General features: G+C 46.8%; 1 protein-coding gene across 2 annotated transcripts; it reads left to right on the top strand.

Moving 5' to 3' along the window:
* The first annotated feature begins 650 nt into the window (after window positions 1-650).
* Window positions 651-24,988, top strand: LOC109877802 (A-kinase anchor protein 11). Of its 2 annotated transcripts, XM_020470010.2 has the most exons (14): window positions 651-967; window positions 3,794-3,893; window positions 4,033-4,143; window positions 4,226-4,279; window positions 4,736-4,867; window positions 5,579-5,840; window positions 5,980-9,665; window positions 9,821-9,991; window positions 10,096-10,415; window positions 10,822-10,968; window positions 14,111-14,194; window positions 20,627-20,673; window positions 21,347-21,549; window positions 21,660-24,988. In XM_020470010.2, the coding sequence occupies exons 2-14, from the start codon at window positions 3,831-3,833 to the stop codon at window positions 21,843-21,845; spliced, it is 5,466 nt and encodes a 1,821-aa protein (XP_020325599.1). In that variant the 5' UTR covers window positions 651-967; window positions 3,794-3,830; the 3' UTR covers window positions 21,846-24,988. The 2 variants fall into 2 exon arrangements, with proteins under 2 accessions (XP_020325599.1, XP_020325600.1); XM_020470011.2 differs by lacking the exon at window positions 14,111-14,194.
* Window positions 24,989-25,191: the final 203 nt, after the last annotated feature.

Below are 25,191 nucleotides of genomic sequence, written 5' to 3'. Positions count from 1 at the left end.
CGCGTCTATGGTGCTTCATTGCCACAGTAATAATACATTTTAAAAACACATTTAAAATGCAAGCTTCATACGTAAATTATACATTTCAAGCAATTTTGACATAGGCCTTCCAAAAGACCAGTAGGCCTTTGCTAGTAGACTAATTATTGCTTGATGCCCCCTTGCTGGTTCGCTTCTAAATTGAGCTGCATATTTATTTATATTTATATGCATCCTCTCCCTACAATTAGATTTTTGCAGTGCACCGGATCCTGTAACTCTACAGCATTGACAGTTTGCTGGTCCATTCAGAGGTTGCGTTTCGCTAGCCAATCTGTTGAATTTTTAACGCTGCTTAGAGAGTAAACCCGCGGAGACTGTGCTACAAAGCCTGGCCGAATAATTTAAAGTAAAGCCATTTTATTGTCTATTAAGCTGAGTCTCAAATCATCAAATATGTAACGTCCAAGTCGTGTGACTGTGATTTACGCGTACACACAGGTCAGGTGTTTGGAACACACTACATAGCTAATTAGTACAGGTCGCCTTTGTCTTCTGTCACTTTTCCATAAACGAACGCTGTAACATGGAGATATGGCCATTGGGAAACACGCGATGCCTGTTAATGTTCACAGCAAGCATCGGGGCTCTTAACACCCCCTTGTCAGAAGATAGGCCTACTGTCAAAAGGCGCTAAAGCATTTAGCCTCTATGAATGGGGCAGCCTACTTCCAATTTAGTGCTGAAGACACCCAGGCCTCACAAACAATCTGTACTTGATGTAGGACCATTTTATTAGAATTTTGCTTGGCATGGCATCTTTTCTTAGATATGACATCACGCAATCGACTACTCTGTGCTTCTCCATCGCCGAGGGAAAGCAGAGCTCAGAGAGTGATTACTACTGCCTGAATCAGTCTTGTTTTCATGGAATGAACTGTCAGTCAGTGGAATATCATCTCGCTTCTAGTCCAACACTTGCTAAATGGTGAGAATAACAGGAGTGGGAGGTTGAAATACCATATTTGTGGTGAATTGACGATAAATTATTGTATCGTCATTATTTAATGACATGAGAGGACAATTGTTTTGTATATGTTCACACCAGCTAGCTAGCATAATGACAGTGCAGTGGAACAATGTCCGTTGCTAACTAGCTACAATGTTTGACAGTTAGCCTAGCTAGCTAACTAGTCAATACCCTTACGCTAGCTTGTTGACATTTGGCTAGTTAGCTAAGATAGGTGATTGATTTGCACAGAGTATACTAAACCAACATGTTACGCTACTCCTATAGTGGGATGTCACAGGTAATGGGACTATCAAATAATAATTTCCATTTCCTCTGAAAATGCGACACTGGCCGTAAATTATGGCCTGCCATAACATAAACGTGTTTGCAGTTACCTAGCAAGCTATATAGCTACAGTTTTTCCTGAACGAGAAGTTAGAAAGTTGTTTACTAGTAAAACGTAACTGGAGCGAATTCTAACGTTAGTTCGTTGCTTGATCAGCTGGCTTGCATGTTTGTTGTGGTCAACCACACAGGCGGTTATGGACGGTTTCATAGCGCATAAGGTAGCTAACGTTAGTGTATAATACAGATGCGACACAGGCCTGTCACCACCTACAATGGCAATCTATTACCCCCCCCCCCCTTCCCTCTCCCCCCTTCCCCTTCCCCCTCCCCCAAGTAGCGAGCTAATGTGAAAGATTGATAGCAAAAGTAGCTAGCTATCACTCCCCCTATTTTCAGTAGGCTATAGAACGCAGTTCCTAGTATCAGCCCAGCAGATGATGATGTAGCTACACCAACAACAACTGCGGGCCTTGTCAGATATTTTATTGTTTGTTTTTGTGTTGTGTATTACCTAGTTGTAAAGATGTATGGTTTACTGAAAAGGTTATCTGAATTTTCAGCTGTAGTTTCACTCCTGTGTGCTACTGCATTTCTTCCTCCTGTTTACCCATCTGCCCACATAGTCACACATTCATGCTGCAACGCCTCAAAGGCTGACCTATTTTGAGCCCTTACACAATTCATGCCAAGCTGCTTACAGAGACCATAAGAACCTGTAGTATAGGTCATTTCTATTTTGCCATATCCCCATAGTTTGACATTCTCTGCACTAGCTTCTTGTGCAAAGTCTATGATTTGAGTATGATTATAAGCCTAAATGTAAAAATAAAAAAATGTGTTACTAAAATGCCATGGTATAAGACACATGAACTGAGCATCATCAGAACCATCAAGAGAAAATACAACTTGCAGTAGTAGAGACAGAAGCCTGTCAGTTTGCTGCTGTGTAGCAGTCACGCAAAACTATACTTCCTAGTTCGAGCTGCATTTCTATGGTCATAGCAGTGGGGTCAGTACATAGCTGAGGTTAGCTGGTAACAGCATGCGTTGTTGTTTCTGAAAACCCCACCAAAGCAGCCAAGAGACCAGGAGGTCCTGGGACAGCAGAGGAAGAGAAAGAGAGTATTCATTATTTCCCCTGGTTGGTTCCCATAGAGGACAGGCATCCTATCAAAGACTGGCCGTCTAGACTCAGATTCAACCAGCTGCTTTGGACAGCACCTCAAAGAACAGCTCACATTTCTTGGGAAACTTTCTTCCTCGCTCACTGTAAATATTTTTGCTGTCTTTAGCTGCTCTTTCATGCTTACCAAGTGTGTTTCTCCTGCCCTGGGTTAGTGTTCAGACTCCGGGTCCACACCCCTGTTCTCTCTACGGCCGTTTGATCGTCCGTGCTGGCTTGGAGCCTGAAGGAAGACATCAGACAGAGTGACTAGGCCAACATCTAAGGCTGCTGGAAACCTGATTGAAGAATATCTGCTTTTATGATTTCTGAATTTATTGAACTTAATCTGAGTGTTTGCTTGAGTGCATCAGTTCAGTTCATCTCCACCAGTGTTTGTCTTTCTGAGGTGACTGGGGTTGTGTTGTTGTGCAGTGGTACATCTAACCTCTTAACCTCTACAGCTGACTTCCTGTTATGATTAGGGTTTGTGTTGAGAGTGGATGAAGACTGAGTCTTATCAAAGAGGGTTTAGTATAAAGACATTAGGAACGAAACATTAAGAACACCTGCTCTTTCCATGACATAGACTGACCAGGTGAATCCAGGTGAAAGCTATGATCCCTTATTGATATAATTTGTTAAACCCACCTCAATCATTCTAGATGAAGGGGATGAGACAGGTTAAAGACGGATTTTTAAACCTTGAGACAATTTAGACATGGATTGTGTGTGTGCTGTTCAGAGGGTGAATGGGCAAGACAAAAGAACGCAGCTGGATTTTTCACGCTCAACAGTTACCAGTGTGTATCAAGAATGGTCCATCGCCCAAAGGACATCCAGCCAACTTGACACAACTGTGGAACGCATTGTCAACATGGGCCAGTATCACTGTAGAATGATTTAGACACCGTGTAGAGTCCATGCCGTGATGAATTGAGGCTGTGTTCCTAGAAAGGTGTTTCTAATGTTTGGTATACTCCGTGTAGATTCTACATGTGCTAAGGCCACAGGGGGCTGGAGATTATTACAGATACCTCTGATATTCTTGTGATAGATTACATAAAATCCTTGAAAGATAGCAAAATTCTGTTAGTTTACTGGTGAACTTGTAAAGTTTCCAATAATATACCCTCCCTTTGCAGCTGTACTTGCAATAGACTAGGATCGTTGTTTTTCATTCTATTCTTTGAGAATTGTCAGTAAATCAGAATTGAATGATATAACATTTTAAAATATAACATCTCTCCCTCTTTCCCACCTCTCTCCTTCCCCTCTTTCTCCTTCTACAGGTGAGTGGCTAGTCCGCCACACCCAGCCTGCGTTGCCATGGACGCCTGTGCCCGTATCCAAGGAGTTCCTCTCAGGACCAGAGCCTCCATCAGGAAAGAGGTTAGTGTCAGACTGCCATATTCTGATTCATTAATTGACTGATCGATTTATTTCATTTAAATGTTGATAACCTGGTACTGTGTGTGAGGTTGTGCATGTGTGAAACCTAAGCTACCCTCTAATTGTATGTATGGTGTAGACGGTGCGTGACAGTGGGCCTCAGTGTGTGAAGAGCCTTCTGAGGAGCAGGAAGGAGCTGTGCAGCATGGGACTGGAGCTACAGACCAGAGACACACCACGCCTGACTGAGGTGTATATCACAACACACACACGTTTTGATTATGACTTCATGATTTTGAGGATTTCCCTGACTTGTCCTTTTCTTCCCTCAGATCAATTTTGTGTGTTTGCCTGGCCTCTCTGAAGGGGAGGATCTAACTCTACAGGTGAGATGTACTGCACCAGCTCTGACTCTTTTGTAGTTCAATGAATGCGGCACTCAGCAGTAGAAACGATAACAAAGCGTTTCTTTAAAGATGTGAGAGTTGGGGCTGGAGAAATGTAACCATTCTCAGATTCATAGACAGCTGTGGATGCAAGGACTGACCATCCATGATATGAAAATGATAGTTTGAACCATGTTTTGAAGCTATAATGTTTGTTTACATTTACTTTGTTTACAAATGTTAGAGTAAAACAAGCTTATATTTTGGGTTCTGATGGGGTATGACAGTTGAACTAAACTCATGAAGCATTTATTTATAAGTTATATTCTTCAAGAATCAATGGGTACATATAATTAATGAATTAAGTTAAAAAATGGATGTAGCGACTGCTGATTGCCCCTTTAAGTGATTCATTATTAACGTATTATTTGTGTGATGTTCTGTCCTCGTTCCCAGGCCCTGTCGTCTCTCCCAGGGGACCTGGCGGAGCTCCTGAGGTCTCCCCACGTTACCAGCCTGAGGAACGAAGAGGTGCTGCTGCTGAAGGACAGCAGGAAACCAGCCGACAGGAGGGACTCTACTACACAGGTAGACATGAGAGAAGGAAGTGTCTAATAGGGGAAAGACTGTGTGTTTCTCAGGTCTATAGACTGCTTCAGAGGAAATACAGTATTTCACAGGTAAATAAGAGTTCAATATAGGTTTGAAGCTGATTCATAGGACCTTACTCAGGCTGCTTGTAAAGGCCTGAGAGATTCTGTGTTTTCACCCTGTTGAACCTAGCCAGGTATACAGATCTCTGGGATAGTGTGGTTGCTTGTTTTCTCACCAGTGATTGCCACATTGTCCTGCCTGGTCCCATGTGTCTGTACTAGTGTTCAGTCTGGCTCTGCAGCATTGTGGTTACAGTGTGTGTGACATACAGATATACAGACAGGCAGTGCAACTAAAACTGAGCCTCTACCCACGGTGGCCAAGACAGAAGTGACGCTGAGTGTTCTATTCTGCATATACAACAACCCATCAGACCACAATCAGACATGTAGACATAACAAGACTGTCCCAGTAGAGCCCCTCTCTCTTTAAGACACAGACCGAAGGAAAGAGAACTCTTGCGTGAATTCCTGTGAGTTTCCAAAGCCAAAGACTCTCCGATGATTACCGTGTCTTGGCAGGCACTGACAGTCTGCAGACCTAGTTTTTTATTCCTCAAAGAGCTAATTGTCCCTTGGCAGTAAGAATAAACTACTGTACCAGGCAGCCAGCAAACTCTGACTGTTTCTTCTCTATCCTCTGCAGCAGTGCTCGATAAAGGCGGTGTGTGTTGTAAGGCACAGCTCCAGCCCGAGTCAGGCCATTGTTGGTGTGTTGGTGGGCCTGCTGGGGCGTTATGCTGCGGGGGTCCGTTATGCCTTGGAGCTCCAGGCCCTCCACAGGGGCACGGCAGAACCCTGCCAGCCCGAGGATGATGACACCAACCAGTCTGTGTCTTCCATCGAAGATGACTTTGTCACCGCTCTGGAACACCTAGAAGAGGAGGCCACTGGAGAGAATAACAACGGTAGGTTCATCACAGCTCTATGTAGATGAACGTTCAATAGAGCATGATGTGTTCACTTATTATTGCGTAACCTTAAGTGTTAAGTCAATTTTAGACCGAAACATTTACCCCTCCACTCTCTATCTCCCTCTCTCCCTAGCCGATGACTCTTATCTCCATGGAAACCACCGTGATGTGGCCTCCCAGACAGTCCCTGCCCACAAGAGAGACAAGGACCTATCAGGCTCCAGGATCATAATCAGCTCTTCCCACAGGATGTCCTCAACCAATCGTAGGCCTCCTCCAGAGGTGTCCGTTACCGTACAGTGCTCCAGAAGGGCAGATTCCCAGTGGACCCTCTGCAGCCCTAGAGCCCGGCTCCCCTCCCCCACATGTCCTGTCAGCGAATCAGAGGAGTCGGACGGGTCCAGCCCTAGTCCAATCATCTTCCTAGATGAGGTTGGCTACCAGAAAAGTCTCAAAGCGACACTGGACATCCCTCAGATCCCCGGGGGGCCGACGGACAGGGTGGAGGACTCTGACTCTGAGGTCAGCGAGTTCTTCGACAGCTTTGACCAGTTTGACGACCTAGACGAGCTGAGCTCAGAGAGCTGTACACTCACCTTGCCTTTAGACCCGACTTCCTCTGTTATCGTTACCGGCCCAGACCAGAAGAAGAAGTACTCTGGTACTGGCAAGTCAGGGTCCAAGAAAGTGTCCCGAAGCTGTTCCACCATGAACCCTCACCGGTTTGACCAGCGCACCCTCCCTGCGAATGTGAAGAAGCCCACCCCACTCAGAAGTCCCCTCCCCCTTGGCTCTCCGTATGGATCCCCTGACTCCCCCCGGCCGTCCCGGACCTCCTGTGAGGAAGGTGGAGGTCCTCTGTTTAGCCCCGTTAGCTCCTCAGCCTTCAGCCCACTCGGAGATGGAGCTCTGGATTACTTCTGGAAGACAGAGGGAGATGGAGGAGATGAGTCAGAGCTAAAGAAACCCCAGGACCTGTGTTCCCTCTACAAGACTTACTCAGACTTTGCCAGCAGTCTGTCCAAGGAGATCCTGGGCTCCGTGTGTGGATACCAGTCTCCCGTGGACCTCAATGACAACAAGAACCTGAGCTGTGTCTGTCACAAGGAGTTCCAGAACCAGTCTGGACACGTCATGAAGCTGTCTGAGATCCAGGAGACGGTGACTGTCTCCAAGCTGCAGCAGAAGCCCCAGTCTCTGAAGGACGGCATCCAGAGGTTCGCTACAGACTTGGTAGAGATGAGTCTGGGCAGCGCTCTGAGAGACCTGCAGAAGGGAGTGTCCTCTTGCACCACCACCCTCTGCCACCTGGCTGCCAGACTCACCTCGTCTGTCTTCCAGATGGCCTTCCAGGAGATCGGCATGCGCCGCGCCTACGTCCTGAAGGAACGGGCCATCAACGGGCTGGCTGGGTTCCTGGTGGGAGAGGCAGTGTCGGGCGCTCTGAAGGACTTCCTGACCATGAAGAAGCAGATGTTCAACAGCACCGTGACTCAGTTTGCCGCCGACCTGGCGGAGGAACTAGTGTATGAGGGGATGATGGAAGTGTGTCAGTTCTCCCACCCCTCCACCCCCCTCACCCCCAGTGACTGGTCCTTCAGCGTGGGGGAGGATGACGATGAGGAGGTGGTGTCCTCCTATGCCTCGGACCTCTCTGAGTCTGTCCTCCAGGAGGCCTTCATCGAACTGTCCCAGGCTGACGTGGCCTTCACCACCCAAGCAGCCATCAGTGTCTCTCTGGACAACATATTCAACGTCAGCACTGACGAAACACACACTACCTGCAGTACTGCTGCTGACCACCAGCCTAACCCTGCCGAGGAAGGCCCAGGTCCATCAGGGGAGGATGGCTGTACTGTGAAGAAGGCTCTGTTCTGTGTGTCTGGGATGGCCAGCTGTGTACCTGTCCCCCAGGCAGGCCAGGCCCTCTTCCACGACTCAGAAGAGATCTGCCAGTGTAAGATCAGCCTGGCCCACACATCCCAGACCAGCCCCAAGAGGAGCTGCAGCTCAGAGAGCAGAATGGTGACCACAGCCGCCTCTGATGCTACTGCTGCCACACAGACTGACCTGCTGCCAAAGACACCCTTTCACAACTTCTCTGGCAACATGGTGGATATGATAGTGAGTGAAGCATGTGAGCTGATGACTGCCACAAAGATGAAGAAGAAGGTGGAGGACTGTGCTGACTTCCTTTCTAAAGCCATTGTTGGTCGGGGACCTCCATCCAGACAGGAGGGTACTGTCACTGACCAGACCTCCCACTCCTCTCTCCACCCTCATTCTCAGAACCCAGGGAGAGTGACCTGTGAGTCAGGCTCCAGGACCAGCAGAGCTGTCTCAGAGACCCGGCCTGTGATGATGAAGGACACTCTAGAGATTCCAGGGTTGGAGATGGACAGCCGGGAAGGCAGGAAGATGGCCTCCGGTGAGGAGATGGTTCCCGGCGCTGGTTGCAAGTCCTACGGGACCCCTGGTACGCCCCCCTCCACCCCCCAGCATCCCAACAAGGTGTCCCAGGAGAAGCAGATCAAGCAGTTCTCCAAGAAGCTGAAAGGCAAACTGGCCAAGGAGTTCTCTCCCGCCACCCCTCCATCCACCCCACACTACCAGCCAGGGCCTGAGCCCAAAGAGTCTCCCTCTGAGATGGACAAGGCTGACTTCATGCTCAAACTGATGAGGTCTCTGTCTGAGGAGGCAGAAGGGAATGAGGAAGAGGAGGGTGGAGTAGAGGGACTTAACTCTGGAACCGAGACAGGAAACTGTCCGCAGCCAGAACTCAACCTATTTGTTGGAGGACACAAGATGGCCGACAAGGGAGCCCTCCATTATGCAGAGCGCCTGGCGTGCCACATCATCTCCATGGCGACAGAGATGGACACTCTGGGAGGAGTGGAGGATAGAGGTAGGAGGACGGTGGAGGACAGAAGAGACAGCGTGGCCCAGTTCTCGGAGCAGACCCTGAACACGCTGTGGATCTACGCTGGCGAGGTCGCGGGAGAGGTGATCAGTGACGTGAAGAGGATAATGGGGTCAGGACAGTGTCGTCAAATATCAGTCAAACGAGCCAGCCAGGACTGGTCAGGGGAATGCCCTCACCACCACAACCAACTCCAGCCCAGTGAACACAGCAGGGGCTGCAGAGTGGGTCATCTGGCTGAACAGTGGTCTGGTGACCTCCTCTCCTCTGTCCTCCACCCGTCAATTTCCACATCTACTGCCAGCTCTGGCCTGTCCTCTGACTACCCCAGCTGTGAAAGTGTGACAGATGAGTATGCTGGCTACCTCATCAGGTTGCTGAAGAAAGAGGGAGGCAGCAGGGAGCTGGTCCTGGATCAGTATGCCAGCCGTCTGGCCTATCGCTCCATCAAACTGGGCCTGGCCCATGCTGCCCGCAACATGAAGAAGAGACCCTCCTCCTCCAGGCACCACTCCTCCAGGAGGCTCCACCAGGATGGCTGCAGGGGGCCCAACGCTGAGCTGTCGGTACCCAGGGACGAAGCAGGGAGAGTGGGATCTCCTTCCAGCGACTCTGATGATGGGAGCCAGAGGGAGTACATGGAGCTGGTGAACTTCGCAGAGTCGTTGGCGTACAACATCACCTGTGACGTCACACGCAAACTCTGTGTGTCGTCAGACCGACTACCCAAGTCCCTGACTGACTCGTGTCTGTATCAGAAATTCAAGCTGGAGGACATGGCAGAGAACCTGATCAGGAACTCCTTTTCATGCCCCCTGCTGGCCAACGAGGGAAAGGGCAGGCAGTACCACAGCACAGGCTGCCTGGACGACGGAGGCTACAGCAGTGGAGTCATGCAGGTAAGTTTGGTTTAGTTCATAATTTTATTTGAGTAGGGAAAGAGACTGTTAAAACATGTACACATTGATTTAACAGCAGTCTGATTCATGTTATCATCATTGCATTGTAGCATTAGACTTCAGCTTTCTCCAATTCCCAGCATTTGTCTCTGCAGGTCATGGAGCACTATGCCAGGAAGATAGTGGACGACACACTGGAGATGGGCCTGGCCTCGGCCGGACACCCAGCCCAACAGGGTCAAGACAGACACGCCCATTCTGAGAGACCGTCTGAGGGGGGAGCAGTGGGCTCTGTGCTGGGGGAGACAACCTGCCGATACTGCCAGGTCAAGAAGTTTCAGCCATTTTTTTTCTGATGGATTACTTATTGTCTATCACCCACTCATTTTTTTTATATACAGTTCTTGAGTATTCATGTTTGCTATTACAGGTAATCGAGTGTCCGTTCTGCTCGTGGCCTAGCAGGCAGTACATCCTTGGGGCAGGAGCAGGCCAGAGGAGGAGGCCAGACGGGGAGGTGGGGGTGTGTGGCCTGGAGATCCCTGAGATCCACATCGATCTGGACCGCAGGGCAGTGTTCGCAGAGGAGATCGTCACTACGGCAATGGAGGGGGCGAAACGAGAGCTGAGCAACACCAGCCTGAATGCTGACAGCGGGATCGGACACGACGGGCAAAGCTTTGCCGAGAGTCTGACCGCAGAGATCATGACGTCCGCGCTGTCCAACGCATGCCAGACTGCCAACCTCAGGTACAAATACATTGTGGCAAAGTCTGTGTAAGACACAACACCACCAATCTGTGATGAGCCCTAATGTTCTAGAGAGCAACCACATGGTGAGTCAAGACCCATAAGATTCCATGACTGTTCACATGGATTTCCTTATGGTTAACCATGATGCTTAGTAATATGTAAGGGTTTGACTAATTCTTGTGACGCACCATCTTGGGCAATTAATTGAAGAGTCCATAATTTTCGCAATTTTGTACTTGACCAGATTACACAACAATAGTAAAGGAGCCAAGAAGAGGTCCACCATCTTGATTACTAACTCTCAGTCCCTAATGTTGATAGGATTATGAACTGGATGTCTCTGTATAAAGATTCTGTATCTTTATTCTTGTGTCTGGTTCCCTTTCTCCATGTCCTGTGGTAGCTCTCCAGGCAGGGAGGCCACAGAGTCCACGGTGTCCCAGCAGCTCAGTCTGAGTGTGGGAGATGACAGTTTGGGCAGCTGGTCCAACCTTAGCTTTGAGGACGAGCACCCCGACGAGACCAGCAGCTTCCTGCACCTCAGCGACAGGTAGGGAACACACAGAACATCATGTAGTCTCAAACTAATCTGCTCTGTTCTTTTAGTTTCTCTGAAGTAGAGGTCGACCGATTATGGGTTTTTTCGACGCCGATACCAATACCGATTTTATTGGGGGACCAAAAAAGGCCGATACCGATTTAATCAGCCCATTTTTATTTATTTATTTGTAATAATGACAATTACAACAATACCGAATGAACACTTATTTTAACTTAATATAATACATCAATAAAATCAATTTAGCCGGCCATTCCGATTAATCGGTCGACCTCTACTCTGAAGGCTACATTAGAGAGATCTAATCTAGATTAGTTGATTAATGATTCACCTCTTGAAACACTACTTTAATGTCTTTGAGTACTGTTTTCTGTCTCACTCTTTCACACCAGCGAAGGACTAACCCATGTTCAATGTCCACAGATGGATTGATATAGAAGTTAGTAGAGCTTTAGACCAGGGTTGTGGCATTCAGCCTAGACTTCAATTAATGCTGAAACTAATAAAGGCAAGTCAGCCATCACTGCTTTGGCTGCACTGCCAATGAGAAATAGATGTATTTTTCAATCAAGAGGTCAAATGGCATTTCCCATGGCATTTTAAGGTGACTGTGGTGATTGGGGATTAGCTGGTTTGATGCTGCGAGACTGAGTTGAGATCAGTACAAGACTGGTTTCTCCATGTTGTCTGTCGGATGGCTGCTGGATGATGTGAGGTCATCAGCAGAATGTATAGTTTGGGAACCTGTAGGACCTTCTGCTGCCGAGAAACAATTATCTCTGATTTGAGCAAATAGTACATTACATATATTCTCTCACATGTTATATAATTTAAATAGCTGCTTAATGCCAAGTTCTGCTGAGATTGTTTGAGTTAATGCATCATATCATTTCTATCATTTTCCTTTATGATAGAAACACACACACATACTGGTCTGTTAGTGAATCTGATGTAATGCTCTGAGAGTGACGTGGTCTCACCCAGTCTCACGGTTGGAGGAGAGTTATTGACGTTCCCTGGCTCAGTCTGATATCTCTATGGAAGCAGACCCAGTCAACATGTATCTCCCCAGATACTGAATGGGAGAATGTGTGAGGAGAACAGATAGTTATTTTTCAGGTGTGTCTGTAGCAGCCTTTCTCTCTCTCTCTGCCTCAGGCCCTTTCCACAAGAACAAAGTCCTTCCACCATTTGTTATTCATTAGCTTCTCTCTCTCCCTTTAAAATACTTTCCCAACTGTCTCCCAACTGTCAACATATAAACTAGATAACTCAGGAAGGGAAAGGCTCCATTGTAAAGGTTTTCAAACCCTAGAAGAACTGATTGACTTAACAATCTCTCAGCATACCACTTTCATAAACCACAGCTACGGAGACAGTATTTTAGCTCAGGTCATCATTTAACTAGTTGGTGGAGCTATTTTTAGGTCTCCACATCATTCTTTACATACCAGGTTGCGCAGTGTGCAGGTTCCAGCCAGCCTGATAATCAAGGCTAATTTAACTAAACAAAAAAATACATATTGTCGGCTAGATACCTCGACTAACCAGTGCACATTAACTCTATACCAGTGCCTCCTGTATATAGTCTCACTATTGTTATTTTACTGCTGCTCTTTAATTACTTGTTACTTTTATTTCTTATTCTTATTTTTTTTAACTGCATTGTTGGTAATTAAGGGCTTGTAAGTCAGCATTTCACCTAAAAAAATAATATTTTTACCTTTATTTAACGAGGCAAGTCATTTAAGAACAAATTCTTATTTTCAATGACGGCCTAGGAACAGTGGGTTAACTGCCATGTTCAGGGGCAGAACGACAGATTTTTACCTTGTCAGCTCTGGGATTTGAACTTACAACCTTTGGGTTACTAGTCCAACGCTCTAACCACTAGGCTACGCTGGTCTACACCTGTTGTATTCAACACATGTGACTAATACAATTTGGTTTGATAAGTGCAGTGAAAAGTGTTGTTTTACAGGGTCAGCCATAGTAGTACTGTGCCCCTGGAGCAAATTAGGGTTAAGTGCCTAGCTCAAGGGCCTTGTCGGATCTACAGTGTGTTGTGATGCTGCCAGCTGGATGTCCCAGTGGAATTCACAAGTGAAGACTAGTATGCAGTGATCTCATCTAACATAATTGGGCTGTCATCAGTTATTGCTTGGATAGTTTTTTCAGGACCAAAACTATTGTATGAGCCTCACATTGAGATGGATCATGTAATGCTTTAAAGCAGTTGTTGCTGTCAGGTAAGAAAGATCAACCAGGTATCTTATGAACCTGCTTGACCGAAGTGATTCCCATGCCTAAGACTGTGTGTGTGCCCATTGTTGAACGGTTGTCTCCCCAGCAGCAATGGGAACAGCAGTAGTTGGAGCAGGTTAGGTTTAGTTGGAGCAGGTTAGGGTTAGTTGGAGCAGGTTAGGTTTAGTTGGAGCAGGTTAGGTTTAGTTGGAGCAGGTTAGGGTTAGTTGGAGCAGGTTAGGTTTAGTTGGAGCAGGTTAGGGTTAGTTGGAGCAGGTTAGGGTTAGTTGGAGCAGGTTAGGGTTAGTTGGAGCTGGTTAGGGTTAGTTGGAGCTGGTTAGGGTTAGTTGGAGCAGGTTAGGTTTAGTTGGAGCAGGTTAGGTTTAGTTGGAGCAGGTTAGGTTTAGTTGGAGCAGGTTAGGGTTAGTTGGAGCAGGTTAGGGTTAGTTGGAGCAGGTTAAGTTTAGTTGGAGCAGGTTAGGTTTAGTTGGAGCAGGTTAGGTTTAGTTGGAGCTGGTTAGGGTTAGTTGGAGCAGGTTAGGTTTAGTTGGAGCAGGTTAGGTTTAGTTGGAGCAGGTTAGGTTTAGTTGGAGCAGGTTAGGTTTAGTTGGAGCAGGTTAGGGTTAGTTGGAGCTGGTTAGGGTTAGTTGGAGCTGGTTAGGGTTAGTTGGAGCTGGTTAGGGTTAGTTGGAGCTGGTTAGGGTTAGTTGGAGCTGGTTAGGGTTAGTTGGAGCTGGTTAGGGTTAGTTGGAGCAGGTTAGGTTTAGTTGGAGCAGGTTAGGGTTTGTCGGTTCAGGGTTAGTGTCATTGCTAGGATTAGGGTAATGGACAGGGTTATGATCAGTGTATGTATGTTACCAGTGTTGAGCAATGGTCTTGTCTCTTGCAGCAATGGGAACAGCAGTAGTTGGAGCAGCCTGGGGTTAGAGGGAGAGATGTATGAGGAGCACCTGTCCTTCTCTCCTTCCGACAGGTCGGTCCATACATACATACATACATACACACATACACGCACGCACGCACACACACACACACACACACATCTAACGCTGCTATAATGCTGACTGCTAACTCCCACATAGGTGCAGGTTGAAGTTGCCCTCAACCACAGATGTAAGATCAGATCCTATCACCCAATCCTAACCTTTACCATTAGAAAACCATTACATAATGTGATCCTGTGTCAGTGGTTAGGGTCAACTTCTACCTACGCCCCCTAATCATTGCATGATGTCAGAGCTGTGATCAGCAACACTGTAGAATGTGACTGTGTATGAGACAACAGCTTCTACCCTCTACAGATCCCTCTTGATAACCATTGAGGACAGAGAATGTATTTGTCAGTGTGTTCTTCGCCACTATGTCGGCACACAAGTGGAATTAGCCTAGTCAATGGAATCAGTGTGTGTGTGAACCTGCTGCATGTCCTCTGTCTGCCTGTCTGGCTGGCTGCTTGTCTGCCTGCATGCTGCATGGCTGAGTGTGATGACAACAGATCAGTGTTAATCGTCAACAAATATAGGGAATAAAATATTCGTCAAACACCTATTTTCACTGGCAATTGACGAGACCCAGAAAAACTACCACTAAACGTAAATGATTTTTTATTTGAGTTGATTAAAATGAGACGAGACAACATTTTCTCTGAGTAAAATCTGAATACTACGTGGACTGGACAAGAGTGTTTTGTAGAGCACGTAGTTCTCGACAAAACACTGGGAAGGATACGGCACACATCCTAGCCTATATCAGCTGGTGAGCTGCAGGGGAGCAAGCAATGAGTGTGGGCAGACAGGCTCCGCCTTCCAATTATACACATCGCGCAGGCGACTGTCTTGCTTCCCCGTAGCGAACCAGTCACCACCAACGTTCTAGTTAGATACCCTTTGCCTGGTTTAAGAAACACAAGCAGCTTTAGTTTAAATTAACATGCCAGCTATATTTTTCTCTCCCTTCAGTATAGAAAAGTCTCGCTCAACCCACTGTATTTCATAGCCAGGTTCTGTAGACAACGTACTTGCCAAGTCTCCCTCTTTTCCTCAGAGAAAACAGCTTGATTCTAGCCATTACTCTTCAAATGATATTACCTGTAATACAGTGTTTGTTTGTTTCTATCATCCATTGGCGGTCTTATATTCATAAAGCATATCTCGGACTGTTTTAAAACTAGGCTACTTGCGGTCCGGACCGTTAACCATTGGTTTAGGCTACCCCTTGTTCAGTCAAGTTACCTTATTAGCTAGCTATAGCGAACAACCTGGGGCGCGTTCAGCAAGATGCAATGTTTTGGAAAGTTCAGATAGAAATATGCTATGTAGAACAAACATGCCTCTGACATGTTGAATAAGGAATAACATCGGCTCTAGTCATTGAATTTCTATCTGCAATGTTCAAGAACGTTTTGCAACTGAACATGGCCCTGGTAACATTACCAGTAGCCTATATGCAAATATTTGGTGGTACAGAAAGAAAGAAAATGGATAGCAAACATTTGATTGACTAAATCACTCTAGCCACTACACTTTATCTGACTGCTGAACTTTATCTTGAGTTGATGTGGACCCAGTGACTCAGACATGGGGACTCGGACTTGAACACAGGGGACTTGGGACTCGATTCAGACTTGAGATTTAGTGACTCGACTACATCACTGGGCGAAACAGTCATTAGCTCCCCCGTTCAAAGTCTGTAGCCCCAATTCTCCTTTTAGGCATCATAGTGGCTGCATCGTCGGTTGAACGTTGATAACGATGTCAATGATGGGACGAGTGATGGAGGTGTAACCCATGCGACTTCTCCAATACTTTCCTGCACCATCTGGTGATTGTGCCTCTCTCTCTCTCTCTGTCTCCTCTCAATTCAATTCAAGGGCTTTATTGGCATGGGAAACATGTGTTAACATTGCCAAAGCAAGTGAGGTAGATAATTAACAGTAAACATTACACATACAGAAGTTTCAAAACAATAAAGACATTACAAATGTCATATTATATATACAGTGTTTTAACAATGTACAAATGGTAAAGGACACAAGATAAAATAAATAAGCATAAATATGAGTTGTATTTACAATGGTGTGTGTTCTTCACTGGTTGCCCTTTTCTCGTGGCAACAGGTCACAAATCTTGCTGCTGTGATGGCACACTGTGGAATTTCACCCAGTAGATATGGGAGTTTTTCAAAATTGGATTTGTTTTCGAATTCTTTGTGGATCTGTGTAATCCGAGGGAAATATGTCTCTCTAATATGGTCATACATTGGGCAGGAGGTTAGGAAGTACAGCTCAGTTTCCACCTCATTTTGTGGTTTTCTATCTCTCGCTCTGTCTCCTCTCTCTCTCTCTCGCTCTCTCTCTCGCTCTCTGTCTCTCGCTCTGTCTCCTCTCTCGCTCTGTCTCCTCTCTCGCTCTGTCTCCTCTCTCTCCTCTCTCTCAATTCAAGGGGCTTTATTGGCATGGGAAACGTGTTAACATTGCCAAAGCAAGTGATGTAGATAATATACAAAAGTGAAATAAACAATAAAAATTAACAGTAAACACTACACATACAGAAGTTTCAAAACAAAAAAGACATTACAAATGTCATATTATATATATACAGTGTTGCAACAATGTACAAATGGTTAAAGTACACAAGGGAAAATAAACAAGCATAAATCTCTCTCTCTCGCTCTCTTGCTCTCTGTATTTCTCTCTCTCTTTCCTTTCACTCTGTCTGTCTCTCTCTTGCTCTCTCTCTCTCTCCTTTCACTCTGACTGTCTCTCTCTCTTGCTCTCTGTATTTCTCTCTTTCCTTTCACTCTGTCTGTCTCTGTCTTGCTCTCTGTATTTCTCTCTCTCTCTCCTTTCACTCTGTCTGTCTCTGTCTTGCTCTCTGTATTTCTCTCTCTCTCTCCTTTCACTCTGTCTGTCTCTGTCTTGCTCTCTGTATTTCTCTCTCTCTCTCCTTTCACTCTGTCTGTCTCTGTCTTGCTCTCTGTATTTCTCTCTCTCTCTCCTTTCACTCTGTCTGTCTCTTTCTTGCTCTCGCTTGAGTGTGTCTGTTTTGTATGTAATGTGTAATATCTATATTGGCTGAATTAGGAATTTACATGGACAGATAATTGTTATATATTCTTCTATGTTTGTAATATTTCTGCTGTTGGGAAGAGGAGATGATGTTATGCAGAAAAGTATGTTGGTAGGACAAGGCTTTGTATGTGTGTGTCAGTGATGTATGTTTACTATCGGTTAATGAGGCAATACAGATGTGATTTTACTCAAATGAAAGGATATTTAGTTGACTAAAATTGCCCACTGATTTAGTCATTTTGACAATAACTAAACTAAATCATTATTCAAATGACAAGAATGTGACTAAGACTTAATAATATTTGAGTCAAAATGACAAAAAAAATGAGTGTCAAAATGAGCACTGCAACAGTCATTTCGACCTCCCACCCTAGGATAAGGGATATCTATCTCTGTAGCCTGTACAGTACAATGCCAAACCCCACCCTAGTCCAGGAGTGATATCTACACTGCATTCTGAAAGGATTCAGACCCCTTGACCTTTTCCACATTTTGTTACGTTACAGCCTTATTCCAAAATGGATGACATTGTAGTTTTTTCCTCATCAATCTACACACAATACCTCATAATGACAAACCTTAAAATGGTTTTTAGAACATTTTGCAAATGTATAAAAACATTTCAAACAGAAATAATATTTAGGTAAGTAGTCAGACCCTTTACACAGTACTTTGGCAGTGATTACAGCCTCAAGTCTTCTTGGGTATGACGCTACAAGCTTGGCACAGCTGTATTTAGGGAGTTTCTCCCATTCTTCTCTCCAGATCCTCTCGAGCTCTGTCAGGTTGGATGTTTAGCGTTGCTGCACAGCTATTTCCAGGTCTCTCCAGAGATGCTTGATCGGGTTCAAGTCCGGGCTCTGGCTGAGCCACTCAAGGACATTCAGAGACTTGTCCCGAAGACTTGTCTGCTCTCTCCCCCTCTGCTCTCTCTCTCTCTCTATCTCTCTCTCTCTCTGTCTCTCTCTCTCTGTGCGCTCTCAATTCAATTTAAGGTCTTTATTGGCATGGGAAACATATGTTAACATTGCAAAGCAAGTGAAGTAGATAATAAACAACAACAATTAACTGTAAACATTACACTCACAAAAAGCTTCAAAGATAAAAGACATTTCAAATGTCATATTGTGCTCTCTTCTTTCCCTCTGCTCCCCATTTAATCCCTTTCTCTCTGCTCTCTCTCTTTCCCTCTGCTCTCTCCCTCTCTGCTCTTGCTTTCCCTCTGCTCCCCATTTAATCTCTCTCTCTCTCTCCCCTCTGCTCTCTCTCTCTCTCTCCCCTCTGCTCTCTCTCTCCCCCTCTGCTCTCTCTCTCTCTCTCTGCTCTCTCTCTCTCTCTCTCTCTCCCTCTGCTCTCTCTCTCTCTCTCCCCTCTGCTCTCTCTCTCTCTCTCCCTCTGCTCTCTCTCTCTCCCTCTGCTCTCTCGCTCTCCCTCCCTCTGCTCTCTCTCCCTCCCTCTGCTCTCCTCTCCCTCTGCTCCTCTCCTCTCTCCCTCTGCTCTCTCTCTCTCTCCCTCTGCTCTCTCTCTCTCCCTCTGCTCTCTCTCTCTCCCTCTGCTCTCTCTCTCCCTCTGCTCTCCTCCTCTCTCTGCTCTCTCTCTCCCTCTGCTCTCTCTCTCTCTCTCTCCTCTCTCTCTCCTTGCTCTCTCTCTCTCTCCCTCTGCTCTCTCTCTCTCCTCTCCCTCTGCTTCTCTCTCTCTCTCCCTCTGCTCTCTCTCTCTCTCCCTCTGCTCTCTCTCTCTCTCCCTCTGCTTCTCTCTCCCTCTGCTCCTCCCTCTCCCTCTGCTCTCTCTCTCTCTCTTCCCTCTGCTCTCTCTCTCTCTCTCTCTCTCTCTCCCTCTGCTCTCTCTCTCTCTCCCTCTGCTCTCTCTCCTTTGCTCTCTCTCTCTCCCTCTCTCTCTCTCTCTCCCTCTTGCTCTCTCTCTCTCTCTCTCTCTCTCTCTGCTCTCTCTCTCCCTCTGCTCTCTCTCTCCCTCTGCTCTCTCTCTCTCTCTGCTCTCTGTCTCTCTCTGCTCTCTCTCTCTCTCTCCCTCTGCTCTCTGTCTCTCTCTGCTCTCTCTTTCTCTCTCCCTCTGCTCTCTGTCTCTCTCCCTCTGCTCTCTCTCTCTCCCTCCCTCTGCTCTCTCTCTCTCTCTCTCCCTCTGCTCTCTCTCTCTCTCTCCCTCTGCTCTCTCTCTCTCCCTCTGCTCTCTCTCTCTCTCCTTTGCTCTCTCTCTCTCCCTCTGCTCTCTCTCTCCCTCTGCTCTCTCTCTCTCTGCTCTCTCTCTCTCTGCTCTCTCTCTCCCTCTGCTCTCTCTCTCCCTCTGCTCTCTCTCCATCTGCTCTCTCTCTCTCTCCCTCTGCTCTCTCTCTCCCTCTGCTCTCTGTCTCTCTCTGCTCTCTCTCTCTCTCTCCCTCTGCTCTCTCCCTCCCTCTGCTCTCTCTCTCCCTCCCTTTGCTCTCTCTCTCTCCCTCTGCTCTCTCTCTCTCTCTCCCTCTGCTCTCTCTCTCCCTCTGCTCTCTCTCTCCCTCTGCTCTCTCTCTCCATCTGCTCTCTCTCTCCCTCCCTTTGCTCTCTCTCTCCCTCCCTCTGCTCTCTCTCTCCATCTGCTCTCTCTCTCCCTCACTCTTCTCTCTCACATACACTAACTCTCTCACACACTCTTAGTCTGTTCATCCTCTCTTCTCTCCTCTCTGCTCTCTCTCTCTCATCCTCTCTTCTCTCCTCTCTGCTCTCTCTCTCTCTCTCCCTCTGCTCTCTCTCTCCATCTGCTCTCTCTCTCCCTCCCTTTGCTCTCTCTCTCCCTCCCTCTGCTCTCTCTCTCCATCTGCTCTCTCTCTCCCTCACTCTTCTCTCTCACATACACTAACTCTCTCACACACTCTTAGTCTGTTCATCCTCTCCTCTCTCTCCCTCTGCTCTCTCCTCTCTCTCCCTCTGCTCTCTCTCTCTCTCTCTCCCTCGCTTCTCTCTCGCTCCCTCACTCTTCTCTCTCACATACACTAACTCTCTCACACACTCTTAGTCTGTTCATCCTCTCTTCTCTCCTCTCTGCTCTATTTGCTCTCTGTCACTTTCTTCCTCTTTACACGAGCTGCTCTCTTTCTTCTCCCTCTCTCTCTCTCTCTGCTCTCTCCCTCCATCTGCTCTCTCTCTCTCTCTCTCCCTCTGCTCTCTCTCTCCTCTCTGCTCTATTTGCTCTCTGTCACTTTCTTCCTCTTTACACGAGCTGCTCTCTTTCTTCTCCCTCTCTCTCTCTCTCTGCTCCCTCTCTTCTCTCTGTGTCTGTTCTCTGTGTCTCTACTATGGCCTTGTGCAGGTCAGTTCTCTAACCAGTGTAATGTTTCTTACCCCACAGCGACTGCACTGAGGACAAGGAGCTTGAGACCAAGGATGAATCCTGCGGTATGATATAGTTACTTATATCAATAACTGCACCGGATATCCATGGAAAATGGGCTGCTATATATTCTCTTATTTTTTACATGAAGCATTTGATAGTTTTGATGGTTAAACTTGGTCTCTATCAGCAGCAACAGTACATACCGTACCATGTTGTCATGTTACACAACCACACTACAATCAGAACCACCTCAGCATGAAAATGTTAACCTTCTAATCCTGAGTTCCCTGCTATAGATTAAGAGTGGTTAGACTAGGAGACTTGGAGCTGTGTGTGTCTGTGCTGCTAGGAGGGGAATTCACCCACCGCCCACACATTCAGCCACACTGCCACTCATTCATTCATCTATTCCCCCTGAGTCTCCCTGCTTATCTGTCAGACCAGAGCCCCCCGTGGGCTGTTCTCTAAAGGGCTGAGGCTCCAGGCTGTGTCAGGCCCAGACGCAGGCACAGTGTGGGTGGGAGCATGGGAAACAGGCCTGGCCCACCACCAGTTTAGAGCAGAGGAAACAAGGGAAGCCAGGTTGAGATGGGATATTACTGTACTGAAGAGAGGACTGTCACACAGAGAGACAACAGGGGGATACATTGGGGGAGTCAAAGAAAGAGACACAGGAGGTGTTTGAAAGATATAAAGAGGAGGATGATGATGATATCTTTTCTCTCCCCCCTCCAGGTTCTGTGCGTGTGGACCGGGGCCAGGCTCAGGCTCATAGGCTCCTCCTGGTGGTCAACTCGGAGCTCAGGGAGATTACCTCTGACCCACAGCACATGACCTTTGACCCCCAGCTCAGGAGCATGCTGCAGTGGGCGGCGGCCTCCATTGCAGACCTGCCAATGGTTCAGCTGGGTCATAGTGGCAGCTGGGACCTGCAGCAGGTGAGTGGCTTTAACCTTAGCACGCACGGACGGACGGACGGCTGCCTCTGTCATTACTGAGGTGTGTACTTGTTCCTGCCTGCTGAGCTGTGTTCTGTCTGCCCTTCTAGCTGCCTGCGGTGGTCCAGAGGCTGAAGGAGAGGGAGTGGAGGGTGGGAGAGCTGCTCCAAGCCCTGCTGCGCTACTGTGAGGAAACCTTCACCCCACCCCAGTCTGAACCCAGAGAGGAGACACCCCAGGCAGGGAGAGCACTCCACCACACTCCCCTCTTCCAGTGGCTCCTGGAGCACGCCTAGGCTGACTGCACTTATCCTCACCTCTCGTTCCTCTCTCCTCTCCTCTCCCCTCCCTCCTCACCTCTCTCCTCTCCCCTCCCTCCTCACCTCTCCCTCATTTCGTCTTCTCTCTCCTCACCCCCACGTGACTTACTGTACAGTATTTGTGAAGCCTGCCACATAATGAGCACTACCTGGCCATGTTAAACTAAACCATATGAAGATTCCCATCACTCTTCAGTGATGTGCAGCGTACCTGCCAAACCCCAAATCTAGCCACCTCCTTGTACTGTGGATCCTGTCTCTTATAGGGCTGTACACCCATTCATTACCCAGAGGGCGCTATAAAAACAGCTTTTCTTAATATTATCTATTGTGTTTGGTGGGTGGGTGGGTGAGCGGGTGTGGGCATATATTGCATGCCGTGACTGAAAGTAATTGTGTCTTTTCTTCTCTTTGGTTTTGTTGTGGTTCTTTTGTGTTTAATATTAGGCTGCATATCACATGCGTTGATTCATGTGCCTTTCTGCTAAAGCCCTCTGGCCCTCTGACACCGTCATCGCACACAGCCACTCTTTCTCACATCATCTAGTGTGGGCCGAGGGAATCTGACCCCCGCAACTTCCCTCTCCTACCCCAACACAGAAACACTCCTGCTGTGAATTCACTTTAAGGGTGGTGAGGTGAGGCTGGGCATTTCCACCAGCTGCCCCAGGCCTCTGCCTCCTTATAGATGATACTACAACATAATGAAATGTTTGAGTGAGTGGCCCCATATCCTGTTAGGGTTAACAGTAAAGTTAGAGTCAGTCAGTCAACCACAGCAGCGAACATTCACACAGGCCCAAAATAAATCTCTGATGTTATTGTGACACTGATTGCTTGTATTATTAAGGGGATTTCAGACCATGTGAAATGATGTGGATATTGACCATCCTGTGGCTTCTCTACACTGTAATATACATGCCTGCCTGCGTGTATTGAACTGTTGAGTTTGCATGGCTGTTCTGCTTCTGACATCCCTGGACAAACGGAGTGAGAACTTAACACTCACTATTGTGTTATAGAACTTCCCAGGACTGCATTAGCAGGCCTTTGTGCTGTGGTCGATTACAATCACTTACAATGTTATAAACAACATATGCCTGTACGTGCTCCTCAAATGGTTCCATGCTATAGTTCTGCACTGTACTATAGCTGTACCATCAGCAGAGCCTATTTCAGTGTTTACCATGGCCTGATCCTCATGCTCTTCATCACTTGAAAATTGTTATATTGAGATGCCTGTCAGTGAATGAGCCCTAATGACACTTCAGCTGTGCAATAGCCCCAGTTAGAACTGCCTGACAGCATAGCTATAGACTCCACGTTGTCAAACTGCTTGACAGCACAGCTGTAGACTCCACGTTGTCAAACTGCTTGACAGCACAGCTATAGACTCCACGTTGTCAAACTGCTTGACAGCACAGCTGTAGGCTCCACGTTGTCAAACTGCTTGACAGCACAGCTGTCGACTCCACGTTGTCAAACTGCTTGACAGCACAGCTGTCGACTCCACGTTGTCAAACTGCTTGACAGCACAGCTGTCGACTCCACGTTGTCAAACTGCTTGACAGCATAACTATAGACTCCACGTTGTCAAACTGCTTGACAGCACAGCTGTCGACTCCACGTTGTCAAACTGCTTGACAGCACAGCTGTCGACTCCGTTGTCAAACTGCTTGACAGCATAGCTGTAGACTCCACGTTGTCAAACTGCTTGACAGCATAGCTGTAGACTCCACGTTGTCAAACTGCTTTACAGCATAGCTGTAGACTCCACGTTGTCAAACTGCTTGACAGCATAGCTGTAGACTCCACGTTGTCAAACTGCTTTACAGCACAGCTGTCGACTCCACCTTGTCAAACTGCTTGACAGCATAGCTGTAGACTCCACGTTGTCAAACTGCTTGACAGCATAGCTGTAGATTCCACGTTGTCAAACTGCTTTCCAGCACAGCTGTCGACTCCACGTTGTCAAACTGCTTGACAGCATAGCTGTAGACTCCACGTTGTCAAACTGCTTGACAGCATAGCTGTAGACTCCACGTTGTCAAACTGCTTGACAGCATAGCTGTAGACTCCACGTTGTCAAACTACTTGACAGCATAGCTGTAGACTCCACGTTGTCAAACTGCTTTACAGCACAGCTGTCGACTCCACGTTGTCAAACTGCTTGACAGCATAACTATAGACTCTACGTTGTCAAACTGCTTGACAGCATAGCTGTAGACTCCACATTGTCAAACTGCTTGACAGCATAGCTGTAGACTCCACGTTGTCAAACTGCTTGACAGCATACAGTACAGTAGGCCACTGCTGATGCCTTGTGTATTAATGCTGATTCTCTGTGCTGCCAAATGTTTCTGATCCATGTGAAATCTGAAAAAGGATTCACACACATTGTGTTTATAACCTTAATGTATTGGGACACTGTTAAGAACTTTAAAACCTGTATTAGAAAACACATTCCTGTCTAGGAGAAAATGTATGTAATTAAAGAGGAATGTATGGAGATATATGGGAGTTGGGCAGAGAGTGTATATAGAGCCTATAAGAGTTTGCCAACTATGTCACAGTACAATAACACACAGTATCCATATATTTTTTTCAGAGGAAGATTGTAATATGTTTATTTGTTGAGTTGTGATTGTAAACATGTAGACAGCTGGTCGCTGTCGGGCCCTCCTGTATCTATCAATGTATTTAGTGTTACTGTACATTCCAATGCGCTCCTTCACAGGCCGCCTGGCTGCCTGCCCCTATAATGTGTTATTTAAAGCTGAATGTGCGTCCGCAGAGAGAACTCCATAGTATGAGATGTACTATCAGATCAGTCTATTTTGTTACTGTCGTTGTTGCAGTTCTACTAGCGTCTTGTCCTGCACCGCGGAAGGCAAATTGTGTTTACTGGATCCTGTATTTTTCCTACTTCTTTGTATAATCTTGCCAAATAAGATATTTCATGATGATTGAAGTTGTAACAGTGAGTACACTACTATTTGTCCCCTTCTAGTGACATCGCTAAATATTTCACACAATCTAAGCTTGACGGCAAAGCACTGTATTTGTCATTGTTTAAGCTGTGTATCAATAAAGCTTTTTCATGTGATTCTGCCTAACTACCTACCTAGTACTACCCTTTCTTAGGTGTTTGATGTAGCGAATGTTGTATCACAAATCAAGTTTACTCTCTGTAAGACTTGCCTTTGGCCTTGCGGACACCTGGCCGAGGTGTTTTGGGGTTCTTTTGGAGAGGGCTTTTTATCTGAACCGCCATTCAAACGAGCAGTCACTTGTTTCATCGTGTCTACAGTCAACAGTAGTA

This window comes from Oncorhynchus kisutch, linkage group LG26 (genome assembly GCF_002021735.2).
Source record: "Oncorhynchus kisutch isolate 150728-3 linkage group LG26, Okis_V2, whole genome shotgun sequence".
NCBI lineage: Eukaryota > Metazoa > Chordata > Actinopteri > Salmoniformes > Salmonidae > Oncorhynchus > Oncorhynchus kisutch.
Note: the sequence above shows the minus strand (reverse complement) of the source record. Positions and strands in the feature narration are given on the sequence as shown.